Raw genomic sequence first — 17,336 nt, 5'->3', positions numbered from 1 at the left:
CTACGTGGTTGGGCAATATACTACGTGTCTGGGCAATATACTACGTGACTGGGCAATATACTACGTGACTGTGCAATATACTACATGGCTGGGCAATATACTACATGGTTGGGCAATAGACTACGTCACTGGGCAATATACTACGTGATTGGGCAATATACTATGTCGCTGGGCAATATACTACGTGTCTGTGCAATATACTACGTGGCTGGGCAATATACTACGTGGTTGGGCAATATACTACGTGGTTGTGCAATATACTACGTGGCTGGGCAATATACTACGTGGTTGGGCAATATACTACGTTGCTGGGCAATATACTACGTGGTTGGGCAATATACTACGTTGCTGCGCAATATACTACGTGACTGGGCAATATACTATGTGGCTGTGCAATATACTACGTGGTTGGGCAATATACTACGTGGCTGGGCAATATACTACGTGGTTGGGCAATATACTACGTGACTGTGCAATATACTATGTGGCTGGGCAATATACTACGTGGCTGGGCAATATACTACGTGGCTGGGCAATGTACTATGTGGCTGGGCAATATACTACATGGGCTGTGCAATATACTATGTGGACATGCATATTCTAGAATATCCGATGCGTTAGAATCTGGCTACCATCTAGTATATATATATTTAACTTTTTTACCTTATCCCAGCATGGGATATTACTGTATAGCATCAGATCGATGGTCTGATGTTCTGCAATGCATCTGCACTGCAGGGCATCGGAGCACTGTCTGACAGGCAGGGAAGGAGGCATCACACATCCTGCTCTAAGCAGGCACTGACACGCCACCTTCCCTGAAACCCCCCTGGGCCATCTTACGGCCGGGGGTCTCCATAGTGACCATGTGTTCCCTGCGCGATCCTCCTTTGTCGCTGTCATTACTGACAGTGGCATCGGAGGAGGTAAATGCCCAATCGTGGGCGCTGCTGCGGGGTGTCAGCTCTCACACAGAGCTGATACCCGTACCCGATCGCCGCAGCCCTCAGCGTGAGGCAGAGCGATCGGTGTGTCATACCTATACTTCAGTTTGCGGGAACGCAGCTCCCACAGAAAAGTACATGTACGGCTCATGTTGGAAAGAGGTTAAGCTTTCAAAGAAGCCAATTTGTTTATCATAATATAGGATTTCTATAATAACTAAACTGTTAATACATTTGCTTTGTGAAATAGAAAAAGCAAATACTTTTAACTAAGGTTATGTGCACACTTTCAGTATTTGGTCAGTATTTTACCTCAGTGTTTGTAGGCCAAAACCAGGAGTGGAACAATTAGGCCGTCGTCACACTGGCGTTTTAAACGGCCAAGTGCAATGCGATAAAAAATCGCATTGCACTCGGACCAATTTTAAGCTATGGAGCAGCTCCCAGCAGCCGACTTTTTGTTGGCCATTTTCCTCGGTCTGAAACAATCGCAGCATATTGCGATTGCCTCGGACCGAGGAAAACTCTCAGCTCACTCGCACCCATATAAGCCTATTGGTGCGAGTGAGACAGCGCACACCACTTGGATATAATCCGAGTGATGTGCGCTATAAGCGGACCCCAGCAATGGAGGAGATGGAGAAATTCATTTCTCTGCCTCCTCCGCAGCTCTGCTCCGATCCTCTCTGTGCGAGAGATTCGGAGCACAGACACATGACACTCGGCTCCTGCTCTGCTGCGAGCAGGAGCCGAGTGTCATTAGCATATCGCATCCGATGATCTCGCATCGGATGCAATTTGCCAGTTGTGACATCGGCCTTAGAGGAAAAGTATAATAGAAACATGTCACCACTTCTGTATTTATCACGCACTTCTGCTTTAGGCTTACAGATACTAAGGTAAATTACTGATCAAATATTCAATGTATGCATGTGGCCTTTCACAACCCTTTTTGAAAAATCCTGCGTATGTCCCTGAGGCTTCATTGAGACTCCAGTATTTTTCCCATACACAAAAATATGATACAAATGTAATTTAGTCTTTGATGCCAGTGAAACACAAGGTCCACAAAACCCCCCAAAATGTAGATGTTCTATCCCCATTCTAGCCCCTTCGACTATAAAGCCATGCGTACACGTTCAGTATTTTTCATCAGTATTTGTAAGCCAAAACCAGGAGAGGGTGATAAATGCAGAAGTGGTGCATATGTTTCTATTATACTTGTCCCACTCCTAATTTTGGCTTACAAATATTGTTGTAAAAACTCACCAAATACTCAATGTGTGAATGTGGTTTAAGGTAAGTTCTATCCGTGAAAATCACTGAAAGATGACCTACATGAAACACGGATGTTTGAATGAGGCCTGATAGAAATAAACCTTCTAGAGTATGCAGAAAGAATCTGCCTTGATTATGGTGGAGGATGCATTAATGATTTTTTCTGAATTAAAATTATACTATTTTTTTAGACATTTTAAGTTTATTTATTGTATTAAACTCCTCAACTTCTATTTGTATATTCTATACAGCTGGAAAAACATATACTTTTACTTGTTCATCTAAATATATATGTCAGCTCTGTATTTACAAGCAATGACACTGTATAGATCATTATACAGGTCCTTCTAAAAAAATTAGCATATAGTGTTAAATTTCATTATTTACCATAATGTAATGATTACAATTAAACTTTCATATATTATAGATTCATTATCCACCAACTGAAATTTGTCAGGTCTTTTATTGTTTTAATAGTGATGATTTTGGCATACAACTCCTGATAACCCAAAAAACCTGTCTCAATAAATTAGCATATCAAGAAAAGGTTCTCTAAACGACCTATTACCCTAATCTTCTGAATCAACTAATTAACTCTAAACACATGCAAAAGATACCTGAGGCTTTTATAAACTCCCTGCCTGGTTCATTACTCAAAACCCCCATCATGGGTAAGACTAGCGACCTGACAGATGTCAAGAAGGCCATCATTGACACCCTCAAGCAAGAGGGTAAGACCCAGAAAGAAATTTCTCAACAAATAGGCTGTTCCCAGAGTGCTGTATCAAGGCACTTCAATGGTAAGTCTGTTGGAAGGAAACAATGTGGCAGAAAACGCTGTACAACGAGAAGAGGAGACCGGACCCTGAGGAAGATTGTGGACTGAGTCTGGTGTGGAAACATCCAGAGCCACCGTGCACAGGCGTGTGCAGGAAATGGGCTACAGGTGCCGCATTCCCCAGGTAAAGCCACTTTTGAACCATAAACAGCGGCAGAGGCGCCTGACCTGGGCTACAGAGAAGCAGCACTGGACTGTTGCTAAGTGGTCCCAAGTACTTTTTTCTGATGAAAGCAAATTTTGCATGTCATTCGGAAATCAAGGTGCCAGAGTCTGGAGGAAGACTGGGGAGAAGGAAATGCCAAAATGCCTGAAGTCCAGTGTCAAGTACCCACAGTCAGTGATGGTGTGGGGTGCCATGTCAGCTGCTGGTGTTGGTCCACTGTGTTTCATCAAGGGCAGGGTCAATGCAGCTAGCTATCAGGAGATTTTGGAGCACTTCATGCTTCCATCGGCTGAAATGCTTTATGGAGATGAAGATTTCATTTTTCAGCACGACCTGGCACCTGCTCACAGTGCCAAAACGACTGGTAAATGGTTTACTGACTATGGTATTACTGTGCTCAATTGGCCTGCCAACTCTCCTGACCTGAACCCCATAGAGAATCTGTGGGATATTGTGAAGAGAAAGTTGAGAGACGCAAGACCCAACACTCTGGATGAGCTTAAGGCCGCTATTGAAGCATCCTGGGCCTCCATAACATCTCAGCAGTGTCACAGGCTGATTGCCTCCATGCCACGCCGCATTGAAGCAGTCATTTCTGCCAAAGGATTCCCGACCAAGTATTGAGTGCATAACTGAACATTATTATTTGATGGTTTTTTTGTTTGTTATTAAAAAACACTTTTATTTGATTGGATGGGTGAAATATGCTAATTTATTGAGACAGGTTTTTTGGGTTATCAGGAGTTGTATGCCAAAATCATCACTATTAAAACAATAAAAGACCTGACAAATTTCAGTTGGTGGATAATGAATCTATAATATATGAAAGTTTAATTGTAATCATTACATTATGGTAAATAATGAAATTTAACACTATATGCTAATTTTTTGAGAAGGACCTGTAGATCTGCATGAGAGGGGAGGCACAGACATGTGCCGATTACGTCACGCTCAGGGTTTTCTTGCCGATAGATCCATTCAGCTTTCAAGAACCTGGCAGTCCCTTGCTCCAACACCCCCGCAGAAGAAGCTGGTGGTGAAACGCGCGTTGGGATGAGAAGACGCCGAGGTGATGTCTAACATCGGAGCTTTTAGGCCGGCGTCACACTCAGCGTATAAAAATACGGTCCGTAATTTACGGCCGTAATACGCTGAAAAGTCCCCAAAATAGTTGTCTGTATCTCCTCCGTAGGAAGGGTGTGTCAGCGTATTTTGCGCATGGCATCCTCCGTATGTAATCCGTATGGAATCCGTACTGCGAGATTTTCTCGCAGGCTTGCAAAACCGATATACGGATATACAAGGGATCCATGTGCTCAGAAAATAATAAAAACATATATACTGTATATATATATATATATACATATATATATATATATACAGTGGGGCAAAAAAGTATTTAGTCAGTCAGCAATAGTGCAAGTTCCACTACTTAAAAAGATGAGAGGCGTCTGTAATTTACATCATAGGTAGACCTCAACTATGGGAGACAAACTGAGAAAAAAAAATCCAGAAAATCACATTGTCTGTTTTTATAACATTTTATTTGCATATTATGGTGGAAAATAAGTATTTGGTCAGAAACAAACAATCAAGATTTCTGGCTCTCACAGACCTGTAACTTCTTCTTTAAGAGTCTCCTCTTTCCTCCACTCATTACCTGTAGTAATGGCACCTGTTTAAAGTTGTTATCAGTATAAAAAGACACCTGTGCACACCCTCAAACAGTCTGACTCCAAACTCCACTATGGTGAAGACCAAACAGCTGTCAAAGGACACCAGAAACAAAATTGTAGCCCTGCACCAGGCTGGGAAGACTGAATCTGCAATAGCCAACCAGCTTGGAGTGAAGAAATCAACAGTGGGAGCAATAATTAGAAAATGGAAGACATACAAGACCACTGATAATCTCCCTCGATCTGGGTCTCCATGCAAAATCCCACCCCGTGGGGTCAGAATGATCACAAGAACGGTGAGCAAAAATCCCAGAACCACGCGGGGGGACCTAGTGAATGAACTGCAGAGAGCTGGGACCAATGTAACAAGGCCTACCATAAGTAACACACTACGCCACCATGGACTCAGATCCTGCAGTGCCAGACGTGTCCCACTGCTTAAGCCAGTACATGTCCGGGCCCATCTGAAGTTTGCTAGAGAGCATTTGGATGATCCAGAGGAGTTTTGGGAGAATGTCCTATGGTCTGATGAAACCAAACTGGAACTGTTTGGTAGAAACACAACTTGTCGTGTTTGGAGGAAAAAGAATACTGAGTTGCATCCATCAAACACCATACCTACTGTAAAGCATGGTGGTGGAAACATCATGCTTTGGGGCTGTTTCTCTGCAAAGGGGCCAGGACGACTGATCCGGGTACATGAAAGAATGAATGGGGCCATGTATCGTGAGATTTTGAGTGCAAACCTCCTTCCATCAGCAAGGGCATTGAAGATGAAACGTGGCTGGGTCTTTCAACATGACAATGATCCTAAGCACACCGCCAGGGCAACGGAGTGGCTTCGTAAGAAGCATTTCAAGGTCCTGGAGTGGCCTAGCCAGTCTCCAGATCTCAACCCTATAGAAAACCTTTGGAGGGAGTTGAAAGTCCGTGTTGCCAAGCAAAAAGCCAAAAACATCACTGCTCTAGAGGAGATTTGCATGGAGGAATGGGCCAACATACCAACAACAGTGTGTGGCAACCTTGTGAAGACTTACAGAAAACGTTTGACCTCTGTCATTGCCAACAAAGGATATATTACAAGGTATTGAGATGAAATTTTGTTTCTGACCAAATACTTATTTTCCACCCTAATATGCAAATAAAATGTTAAAAAAACAGACAATGTGATTTTTCTGGATTTTTTTTCTCAGTTTGTCTCCCATAGTTGAGGTCTACCTATGATGTAAATTACAGACGCCTCTCATCTTTTTAAGTGGTGGAACTTGCACTATTGCTGACTGACTAAATACTTTTTTGCCCCACTGTATATATATATATATATAGTTAGTGAGACACACATATATATATATATATATATATTAATATTTCATCCAGCGCGAGATAGCTTAAAAGCCGGTAATTCAATTGCCGGCTTTTGCTATCTCCTTCCTAAACCCAACATGATTTGAGACATGGTTTACATACAGTAAACCATGTCATATCCCCCTTTTTTTTTGCATATTCCACACTACTAATGTTAGTAGTGTGTATGTGCAAAATTTGGCTGTTCTAGCTATTAAATTAAAGGGTTAAATGGCGGAAAAAATTGGCGTGGGCTCCCGCGCAATTTTCTCCGCCATTTAACCCTTTAATTTAATAGCTAGAACGGCCAAATTTTGCACACTTTATTATCGTTAACTCCACCATGTCTCTCCTATGGTGGAATAGGTGATTAATATATATTAATATATAAGATAGGGCTGCATTTTTTTGACTCACACACTGCTGCAAGTATAAAAATATAAAATTACAGTACCCAGTTTACATACTTATATTACAGAACCACCTGTTTGAAACCTCTACTGTCATAACTATTACTAATATGAAGGAATAACACTATAAGACTGATTTATTGTTTGTACAGTAATTGCAATTTTTATTTTGTGCACATTACCTGATTCATTTCAACAATCTATTGCTCTCTAAGGCATTGGAAGCTAATACAAATTTTGCTTTATTGTGCATATTCCATTCAATGTACTTCGATTGTCACCTCTGTGCATCCCCTCTTGTGATATCTCTGCTTATTTTAATATTGTATTTTAATTATTTAAATAAAGTAAATTTTTTATTATGAATCTCTTCTGCATTCGTCGACCCATTATTTGGTTTGAATTTTGGTATACAGTATAGATATGCGCCTATTTACTACTGACCTTAATTGACTCTGTGGAGTTTGGATAGTGCAAGGTGTATACTCCACTTGATGTTAGACCAGCTTTATAAGCATTTGCACAGTCTTGAAAATTCAACTGCTCCTCTTCTGGTAAGACTGAAATATCTGGAAAACCAAAATGGTTATCATTATTAGCAGATTCTTTAACCTTTACAATTGAATGTACACTGCGTGCAGAATTATTAGGCAAGTTGTTATTTGGATCACATGATACTTTTTGTACATGTTGTCCTACTCCAAGCTGTTCAGGCTTGAGAGCCAACTACAAATTAAGCAAATCAGATGATGTGCATCTCTGTAATGAGGAGGGGTATTTTCTAAAGACATCAAAACCCTGTATAAGGTGTGCTTAATTATTAGGCAACTTCCTTTCCTTTGGCAAAATGGGTCAGAAGAGAGATTTGACGGGCTCTGAAATGTCCAAAATTGTGAGATGTCTTGCAGAGGGATGCAGCAGTCTTGAAATTGCCAAACTTGTGAAGCGTGATCACCGAACAATCAAGCGTTTCATGTCAAATAGCCAACAGGGTCGCAAGAAGCGTGTTGGGCAAAAAAGGCGCAAAATAACTGCCCATGAATTGAGGAAAATCAAGCGTGAAGCTGTAAAGATGCCATTTGCCACCAGTTTTGCCATATTTCAGAGCTGCAATGTTACTGGAGTAACAAAAAGCATAAGGTGTGCGATACTCAGGGACATGGCCAAGGTAAGGAAGGCTGAAAAACAACCACCTTTGAACAAGAAACATAAGATAAAACGTCAAGACTGGGCCAAGAAATATCTCAAGACTGACTTTTCAAAGGTTTTATGGACTGATGAAATGAGAGTGACTCTTGATGGGCCAGTGGCTGGATCAGTAAAGGGCAGAAAGCTTCACTCCAACTCAAATGCCAGCAAGGTGGAGGTGGGGTACTGGTATGGGCTTGTATCATCAAAGATGAACTTATGGGACCTTTTCAGGTTGAGGATGGAGTGAAGCTCAACTCCCAGACCTACTGCCAGTTTCTGGAAGACTTCTTCAAGCAGTGGTTCAGGAAGAAGTCGGTATCGTTCAATAAAAACATGATTTTCATGCAGGACAATGCTCCATCAGATGCCTCCAACTACTCCACAGCGTGGCTGGCCAGTAAAGATCTCAAAGAAGAAAAAATAATGACATGGCCCCCTTGTTCACCTGATCTGAACCCCATAGAGAACCTGCGGTCCCTCATAAAATGTGAGATCTACAGGGAGGGAAAACAGTACACCTCTCGGAACAGTGTCTGGGAGGCTTTGGTGGCTGCTGCACACAATGTTGATCGTAAACAGATCAAGCAACTGACAGAATCTATGGATGGAAGGCTGTTAATGTCATCATAAAGAAAGGTGGATATGTTGGTCACTAATTTTGGGGGGTTTTGTTTTTGCATGTTAGAAATGTTTATTTCTAAAATTTGTGCAGTTATATTGGTTTACTTGGTGAAAACAGACAAGTGAGATGGGAATATATTTGGTTTTTATTAAGTTGCCTAATAATTCTGCACAGTAATAGTTACCTGCACAAACATATATCCTCCTAAGACAGCCAAATCTAAAAATAACCCACTCCAACTTCCAAAAATATTAAGCTTTGATATTTAGGAGTCTTTTGGGTTGATTGAGAACATAGTTGTTGATCAATAATAAAAATAATCCTATAAAATACAACTTGTCTAATAATTCTGAACGCAGTGTATAGTGGTGTGGACATAGGGTAACTTTATATATAAGGAAATTTCACTAAGACCATTTTCACAATTTAAAAAAATCTTGTTTATAACAGACTGATGGCAACTAGTGGTGATGAGCGAATGTGCTCGCCACTACTCGTTACTCGCCCGAGTATCAGTGTATTCGGTGTACTCGCCGAGCACCAAGTATTTCTGGGATTATTCAGCAGTAACTGGTTTCTCCACTCAGCATTTTTGGCGGACTTTAGAGACCCAATCACGTTGCAGGGATTGTCTGCCAGGCCATGAAACGCCGCAGCCATCTTTGTTGTGGTCGTGCAGTGATTGGCTTGGCCGCACAGCATCATCCCGAGTATAAGAGACCTGGTGCCACCCTGCTCCCCACATTCTGCTCCGGATTCAGCGAGAGTAGGGAGAGCTGCTGCCAAGATAGGGTCACTAAAATTGACAAATCTCCGGGCCCGGATGGGATACACCCTCGAGTACTGCAGGAATTAAGTACAGTCATTGATAGACCATTATTTTTAATCTTTAAAGACTCCATAATAGCAGGGTCTATACCACAGGACGGGCGTATAGCAAATGTGGTGCCAATATTCAAAAAGGGGACAAAAGCTGAACTCGGAAATTATAGGCCAGTAAGCTTAACCTCTACTGTGGGTAAAATCCTGGAGGGTATTCCAAGGGATGGTATGCTGGAATATCTGAAGAAGAATAACCTCATGACCCAATATCAACATGGGTTTACTAGGGACCGTTCCTTTCAGACTAATCTGATCAATTTTTATTAAGAGGTAAGTTCCGGACTGGACCAAGGGAACCAGTGGACGTAGTATATATGGACTTTTCAAAAGCTTTTGATACGGTGCCACACAAAAGGTTGATACAAAAAATGAGAATAATAAGTATAAGGGAAAATATTTGAAAGTGGGTTAAGAGCTGACTAAGGGATAGGAAACAAAGGTTGGTTATTAATGAAGCACTCTCGGACTGGGTTGTGGTTAGCAGTGGGGTGCCACAGGGGTCAGTATTGGGCCCTCTTCTTTTTAACATATTTATTAATGACCTTGTAGGGGGCATACAGAGCAGAATTTCAATATTTACAGATGACACTAAACTCTGCAGGGTAATCAATACAGAGGAGGACAATTTTATATTACAGAATGATTAATGTAAACTAGAAGCTTGGGCTGATAAATGGCAAATGAGCTTTAATGGCGATAACTGTAAGGTCACGCACTTGGGTAGAAGTTATAAAATGTATAACTATGTGCTTAATTCTAAAACTCTGAGCAAAACGTCAATGAAAAAGACCTGGGTGTATGGGTGGATGACAAACTCACATCTAGTGGCCAGTGTCAGGCAGCTGCTACAAAGGCAAATAAAATAATGGGATGCATTAAAAGAGGCATAGATGCTCACGAGGAGAACATAATTTTACCTCTATACAAGTCACTAGTTCAACCACACTTAGAATACTGTGTACAGTTCTGGTCTCCGGTGTATAAGAAAGACATAGCTGAACTAGAGGGGGTGCAGAGAAGAACAACCAAGGTTATTAAAGGACTGGGGGGTCAGCAATACCAAGATAGGTTATTACACTTGGGGCTATTTAGTTTGGATAAACGAAGGCTAAGAGGTGATCTTATTTTAATGTATAAATATATGAGGGGACAGTACAAAGACCTTTCTGATGATCTTTTTTATCATAGACCTGAGACAGGGACAAGGGGGCATCCTCTACTTCTGGAGGAAAGAAGGTTTAAGCATAATAACAGACGCGGGATCTTTACTGTAAGAGGAGTGAGACTATGGAACTCTCTGCCGTATGATGTTGTAATGAGTAACATAGTAACATAGTAACATAGTTAGTAAGGCCGAAAAAAGACATTTGTCCATCCAGTTCAGCCTATATTCCATCATAATAAATCCCCAGATCTACGTCCTTCTACAGAACCTAATTGTATGATACAATATTGTTCTGCTCCAGGAAGACATCCAGGCCTCTCTTGAACCCCTCGACTGAGTTCGCCATCACCACCTCCTCAGGCAAGCAATTCCAGATTCTCACTGCCCTAACAGTAAAGAATCCTCTTCTATGTTGGTGGAAAAACCTTCTCTCCTCCAGACGCAAAGAATGCCCCCTTGTGCCCGTCACCTTCCTTGGTATAAACAGATCCTCAGCGAGATATTTGTATTGTCCCCTTATATACTTATACATGGTTATTAGATCGCCCCTCAGTCGTCTTTTTTCTAGACTAAATAATCCTAATTTCGCTAATCTATCTGGGTATTGTAGTTCTCCCATCCCCTTTATTAATTTTGTTGCCCTCCTTTGTACTCTCTCTAGTTCCATTATATCCTTCCTGAGCACCGGTGCCCAAAACTGGACACAGTACTCCATGTGCGGTCTAACTAGGGATTTGTACAGAGGCAGTATAATGCTCTCATCATGTGTATCCATACCTCTTTTAATGCACCCCATGATCCTGTTTGCCTTGGCAGCTGCTGCCTGGCACTGGCTGCTCCAGGTAAGTTTTTCATTAACTAGGATCCCCAAGTCCTTCTCCCTGTCAGATTTACCCAGTGGTTTCCCGTTCAGTGTGTAATGGTGATATTGATTCCCTCTTCCCATGTGTATAACCTTACATTTATCATTGTTAAACCTCATCTGCCACCTTTCAGCCCAAGTTTCCAACTTATCCAGATCCATCTGTAGCAGAATACTATCTTCTCTTGTATTAACTGCTTTACATAGTTTTGTATCATCTGCAAATATCGATATTTTACTGTGTAAACCTTCTACCAGATCATTAATGAATATGTTGAAGAGAACAGGTCCCAATACTGACCCCTGCGGTACCCCACTGGTCACAGCGACCCAGTTAGAGACTATACCATTTATAACCACCCTCTGCTTTCTATCACTAAGCCAGTTACTAACCCATTTACACACATTTTCCCCCAGACCAAGCATTCTCATTTTGTGTACCAACCTCTTGTGCGGCACGGTATCAAACGCTTTGGAAAAATCGAGATATACCACGTCCAATGACTCACCGTGGTCCAGCCTATAGCTTACCTCTTCATAAAAACTGATTAGATTGGTTTGACAGGAGCGATTTCTCATAAACCCATGCTGATATGGAGTTAAACAGTTATTCTCATTGAGATAATCCAGAATAACATCCCTCAGAAACCCTTCAAATATTTTACCAACAATAGAGGTTAGACTTACTGGCCTATAATTTCCAGGTTCACTTTTAGAGCCCTTTTTGAATATTGGCACCACATTTGCTATGCGCCAGTCCTGCGGAACAGATCCTGTCGCTATAGAGTCACTAAAAATAAGAAATAATGGTTTATCTATTACATTACTTAGTTCTCTTAGTACTCGTGGGTGTATGCCATCCGGACCCGGAGATTTATCTATTTTAATCTTATTTAGCCGGTTTCGCACCTCTTCTTGGGTTAGATTGGTGACCCTTAATATAGGGTTTTCATTGTTTCTCGGGATTTCACCTAGCATTTCATTTTCCACCGTGAATACCGTGGAGAAGAAGGTGTTTAATATGTTAGCTTTTTCCTCGTCATCTACAACCATTCTTTCCTCACTATTTTTTAAGGGGCCTACATTTTCAGTTTTTATTCTTTTACTATTGATATAGTTGAAGAACAGTTTGGGATTAGTTTTACTCTCCTTAGCAATGTGCTTCTCTGTTTCCTTTTTGGCAGCTTTAATTAGTTTTTTAGATAAAGTATTTTTCTCCCTATAGTTTTTTAGAGCTTCAATGGTGCCATCCTGCTTTAGTAGTGCAAATGCTTTCTTTTTACTGTTAATTGCCTGTCTTACTTCTTTGTTTAGCCACATTGGGTTTTTCCTATTTCTAGTCCTTTTATTCCCACAAGGTATAAACCGCTTACACTGCCTATTTAGGATGTTCTTAAACATTTCCCATTTATTATCTGTATTCTTATTTCTGAGGATATTGTCCCAGTCTACCAGATTAAGGGCATCTCTAAGCTGGTCAAACTTTGCCTTCCTAAAGTTCAATGTTTTTGTGACTCCCTGACAAGTCCCCCTAGTGAAAGACAGGTGAAACTGCACAATATTGTGGTCGCTATTTCCTAAATGCCCAACCACCTGCAGATTTGTTATTCTGTCAGGTCTATTAGATAGTATTAGGTCTAAAAGTGCTGCTCCTCTGGTTGGATTCTGCACCAATTGTGAAAGATAATTTTTCTTGGTTATTAGCAGAAACCTGTTGCCTTTATGGGTTTCACAGGTTTCTGTTTCCCAGTTAATATCCGGGTAGTTAAAGTCCCCCATAACCAGGACCTCATTATGGGTTGCAGCTTCATCTATCTGCTTTAGAAGTAGACTTTCCATGCTTTCTGTTATATTTGGGGGTTTGTAACAGACCCCAATGAGAATTTTGTTACCATTTTTCCCTCCATGAATTTCAACCCATATGGACTCGACATCCTCATTCCCTTCGCTAATATCCTCCCTTAAAGTGGACTTTAGACAAGACTTTACATAGAGACAAACCCCTCCTCCTCTCCGATTTTTACGATCCTTTCTAAACAGACTGTAACCCTGTAAGTTAACTGCCCAGTCATAGCTTTCATCTAACCATGTCTCGGTTATTCCCACTATGTCAAAGTTACCTGTAGATATTTCTGCTTCTAGTTCTTCCATCTTGTTTGTCAGGCTTCTGGCGTTTGCGAGCATGCAGTTTAGAGGATTTTGTTTTGTTCCAAGTGATTCATTACTTAAATTTAAGAAGGGACTGGATGCCTTTCTTGAAAAGTATAATGTTACAGGTTATATATACTAGATTCCTTGATAGGTTGTTGCTCCAGGGAACTAGTCTGATTGCCGTATGTGGAGTCGGGAAGCAATTTTTTTCCCCAATGTGGAGCTTACTCTTTGCCACATGGTTTTTTTTTGCCTTCCTCTGGATCAACATGTTAGGGCATGTTAGGTTAGGCTATGGGTTGAACTAGATGGACTTAAAGTCTTCCTTCAACCTTAATAACTATGTTACTATGTTACTATGTTAGAATCGTGGTTTTTACAGTTAGTGTAGGTCTGCAAGTGTTAAATCCACAACTCCTGAGAAACCAACAGTCCTTTTTAGGGCTAATTCGTGGGTCCCGATATTTCAGCGCTATATATAACCTGTATAATGTTACAGGTTATATATACTAGATTCCTTGATAGGTTGTTGCTCCAGGGAACTAGTCTGATTGCCGTATGTGGAGTTGGGAAGCAATTTTTTTCCCCAATGTGGAGCTTACTCTTTGCCACATGGTTTTTTTTTGCCTTCCTCTGGATCAACATGTTAGGGCATGTTAGGTTAGGCTATGGGTTGAACTAGATGGACTTAAAGTCTTCCTTCAACCTTAATAACTATGTTACTATGTTACTATGTTAGAATCGTGGTTTTTACAGTTAGTGTAGGTCTGCAAGTGTTAAATCCACAACTCCTGAGAAACCAACAGTCCTTTTTAGGGCTAATTCGTGGGTCCCGATATTTCAGCGCTAGGTAGGCAGGGCACAGCATATCCACATCAGTGCAAGGCCTGCAGGCACTCGTATGTGTGTACATTGCTCCCACTGCATCCCTCCCAAAGCTCCATAACTGTCTGCTGCTGCTGCAGCTTCTTTACTATATACCTAGTTGCATTTTTTCTTTTCCCCAAAAAATTCAGCCCCCCAAAAAAAAAAAATACAGTGTGTTCTGTCAGACTGAGGCCTGTTTTAAAAGCATAGTTTGTCAGGCATGCATAGCATAGTTGTGTGTGCTAGCCTTGTGCCACAGTTTTTTTTTTCTTTTTTTTTAAATCCACCAAAAAATGCCTCATATATCTGCGTGCTCCAAGTTTGGGCATTTTAGGCCATTTTGCCACTGTTTTTGCTGCCTGTTACTCTAGTTATATACAGCACTATTTTGCATTTTACAAAAAACAAGCCACACATTTGGCAGTGAGGTATTTCCGTAACAGCCCTCATATATCTGCATGCTCAAAGTTTGGGGATTTTAGGCCGTTTTGCCACTGTTTTTGCTGTCTGTTACTCTAATTATATACAGCACTATTTTGCATTTAAAAAAAAAACAGGACACATATTTGGCAGTGTAGTATTTCCGTGACAGGCCTCAGCTATCTGCGTGCTCCAAGTTTGGGCATTGTAGGCCGGTTTACCACTTTTTTCCTGTCTGTTACTCTAATTATATACAGCACTATTGTGTATCTAAAAAAAAGCACGCCACATATTTGGCAGTGTGGTATTTCCGTGACAGGCCTCATATACAGTGGGGCAAAAAAGTATTTAGTCAGTCAGCAATAGTGCAAGTTCCACCACTTAAAAAGATGAGAGGCGTCTGTAATTTACATCATAGGTAGACTTCAACTATGGGAGACAAACTGAGAAAAAAAAATCCAGAAAATCACATTGTCTGTTTTTTTAACATTTTATTTGCATATTATGGTGGAAAATAAGTATTTGGTCAGAAACAAACAATCCAGATTTCTGGCTCTCACAGACCTGTAACTTCTTCTTTAAGAGTCTCCTCTTTCCTCCACTCATTACTTGTAGTAATGGCACCTGTTTAAACTTGTTATCAGTATAAAAAGACACCTGTGCACACCCTCAAACAGTCTGACTCCAAACTCCACTATGGTGAAGACCAAAGAGCTGTCAAAGGACACCAGAAACAAAATTGTAGCCCTGCACCAGGCTGGGAACACTGAATCAGCAATAGCCAACCAGCTTGGAGTGAAGAAATCAACAGTGGGAGCAATAATTAGAAAATGGAAGACATACAAGACCACTGATAATCTCCCTCGATCTGGGGCTCCACGCAAAATCCCACCCCGTGGGGTCAGAATGATCACAAGAACGGTGAGCAAAAATCCCAAAACCACGCGGGGGGACCTAGTGAATGAACTGCAGAGAGCTGGGACCAATGTAACAAGGCCTACCATAAGTAACACACTACGCCACCATGGACTCAGATCCTGCAGTGCCAGACGTGTCCCACTGCTTAAGCCAGTACATGTCCGGGCCCGTCTGAAGTTTGCTAGAGAGCATTTGGATGATCCAGAGGAGTTTTGGGAGAATGTCCTATGGTCTGATGAAACCAAACTGGAACTGTTTGGTAGAAACACAACTTGTCGTGTTTGGAGGAAAAAGAATACTGAGTTGCATCCATCAAACACCATACCTACTGTAAAGCATGGTGGTGGAAACATCATGCTTTGGGGCTGTTTCTCTGCAAAGGGGCCAGGACGACTGATCCGGGTACATGAAAGAATGAATGGGGCCATGTATCGTGAGATTTTGAGTGCAAACCTCCTTCCATCAGCAAGGGCATTGAAGATGAAACGTGGCTGGGTCTTTCAACATGACAATGATCCAAAGCACACCGCCAGGGCAACGAAGGAGTGGCTTCGTAAGAAGCATTTCAAGGTCCTGGAGTGGCCTAGCCAGTCTCCAGATCTCAACCCTAAAGAAAACCTTTGGAGGGAGTTGAAAGTCCGTGTTGCCAAGCGAAAAGCCAAAAACATCACTGCTCTAGAGGAGATCTGCATGGAGGAATGGGCCAACATACCAACAACATTGTGTGGCAATCTTGTGAAGACTTACAGAAAACATTTGACCTCTGTCATTGCCAACAAAGGATATATTACAAAGTATTGAGATGAAATTTTGTTTCTGACCAAATACTTATTTTCCACCATAATATGCAAATAAAATGTTAAAAAAACAGACAATGTGATTTTCTGGATTTTTTTTTCTCAGTTTGTCTCCCATAGTTGAGGTCTACCTATGATGTAAATTACAGACGCCTCTCATCTTTTTAAGTGGTGGAACTTGCACTATTGCTGACTGACTAAATACTTTTTTGCCCCACTGTATCTGCGTGCTCCATGTTTGGGCATTGTAGGCCGGTTTCTCACTTTCTTTCCTGTCTGTTACTCAACTGATATACAGCACTATTTTGCATTAATATAAAAATACAGGCCACATATTTGGCAGTGTGGTATTTCCGTGACAGACCTCATATATCTGCGTGCTCCAAGTTTGGGCATTGTAGGCGGGTTTCCCACTTTTTTTCCTGTATGTTACTCTAATTATATACAGCACTACTTTGCATTTTTTAAAAAACAGGCCAAATATTTGGCAGTGTAGTATTTCCGTGACAGGCCTCATATATCTGCTTGCTCAAAGTTTGGGCATTGTAGGCCGGTTTACCACTTTTTTTGCTGTCTGTTACTCTAATTATATACAGCAGTATTTTGCATTTAAAAAAAAAAAAGCCACATATTTGGCAGTGTGGTATTTCCGTGACAGGCCTCATATATCTGCATGCTCCAAGTTTGGGCATTGTAGGCCATTTTGCCACTGTTTTTGCTGTCTGTTACTTTACTTATATACAGCACTATTTTGCATAAATTAAATTCACAAAAAAGCCCCCAAAAAGTGAATACAGTCTGTTAT

The 17,336-nt window shown here is 41.2% G+C and overlaps 1 protein-coding gene across 1 annotated transcript in view; it reads right to left on the bottom strand.

Moving 5' to 3' along the window:
- LOC138669955 (angiopoietin-2-like) overlaps positions 1–17,336 on the bottom strand; it is a 186,464-nt gene that overhangs the window by 48,775 nt on the left and 120,353 nt on the right. Inside the window, exon 5 of the mRNA XM_069756859.1 lies at positions 7,101–7,225. Coding sequence (XP_069612960.1) covers positions 7,101–7,225 — 125 coding nt within the window. The remainder of the gene's footprint in view (positions 1–7,100; positions 7,226–17,336) is intronic.

This window comes from Ranitomeya imitator, chromosome 3, assembly GCF_032444005.1.
Source record: "Ranitomeya imitator isolate aRanImi1 chromosome 3, aRanImi1.pri, whole genome shotgun sequence".
NCBI classification, from domain to species: domain Eukaryota; kingdom Metazoa; phylum Chordata; class Amphibia; order Anura; family Dendrobatidae; genus Ranitomeya; species Ranitomeya imitator.
Note: the sequence above shows the minus strand (reverse complement) of the source record. Positions and strands in the feature narration are given on the sequence as shown.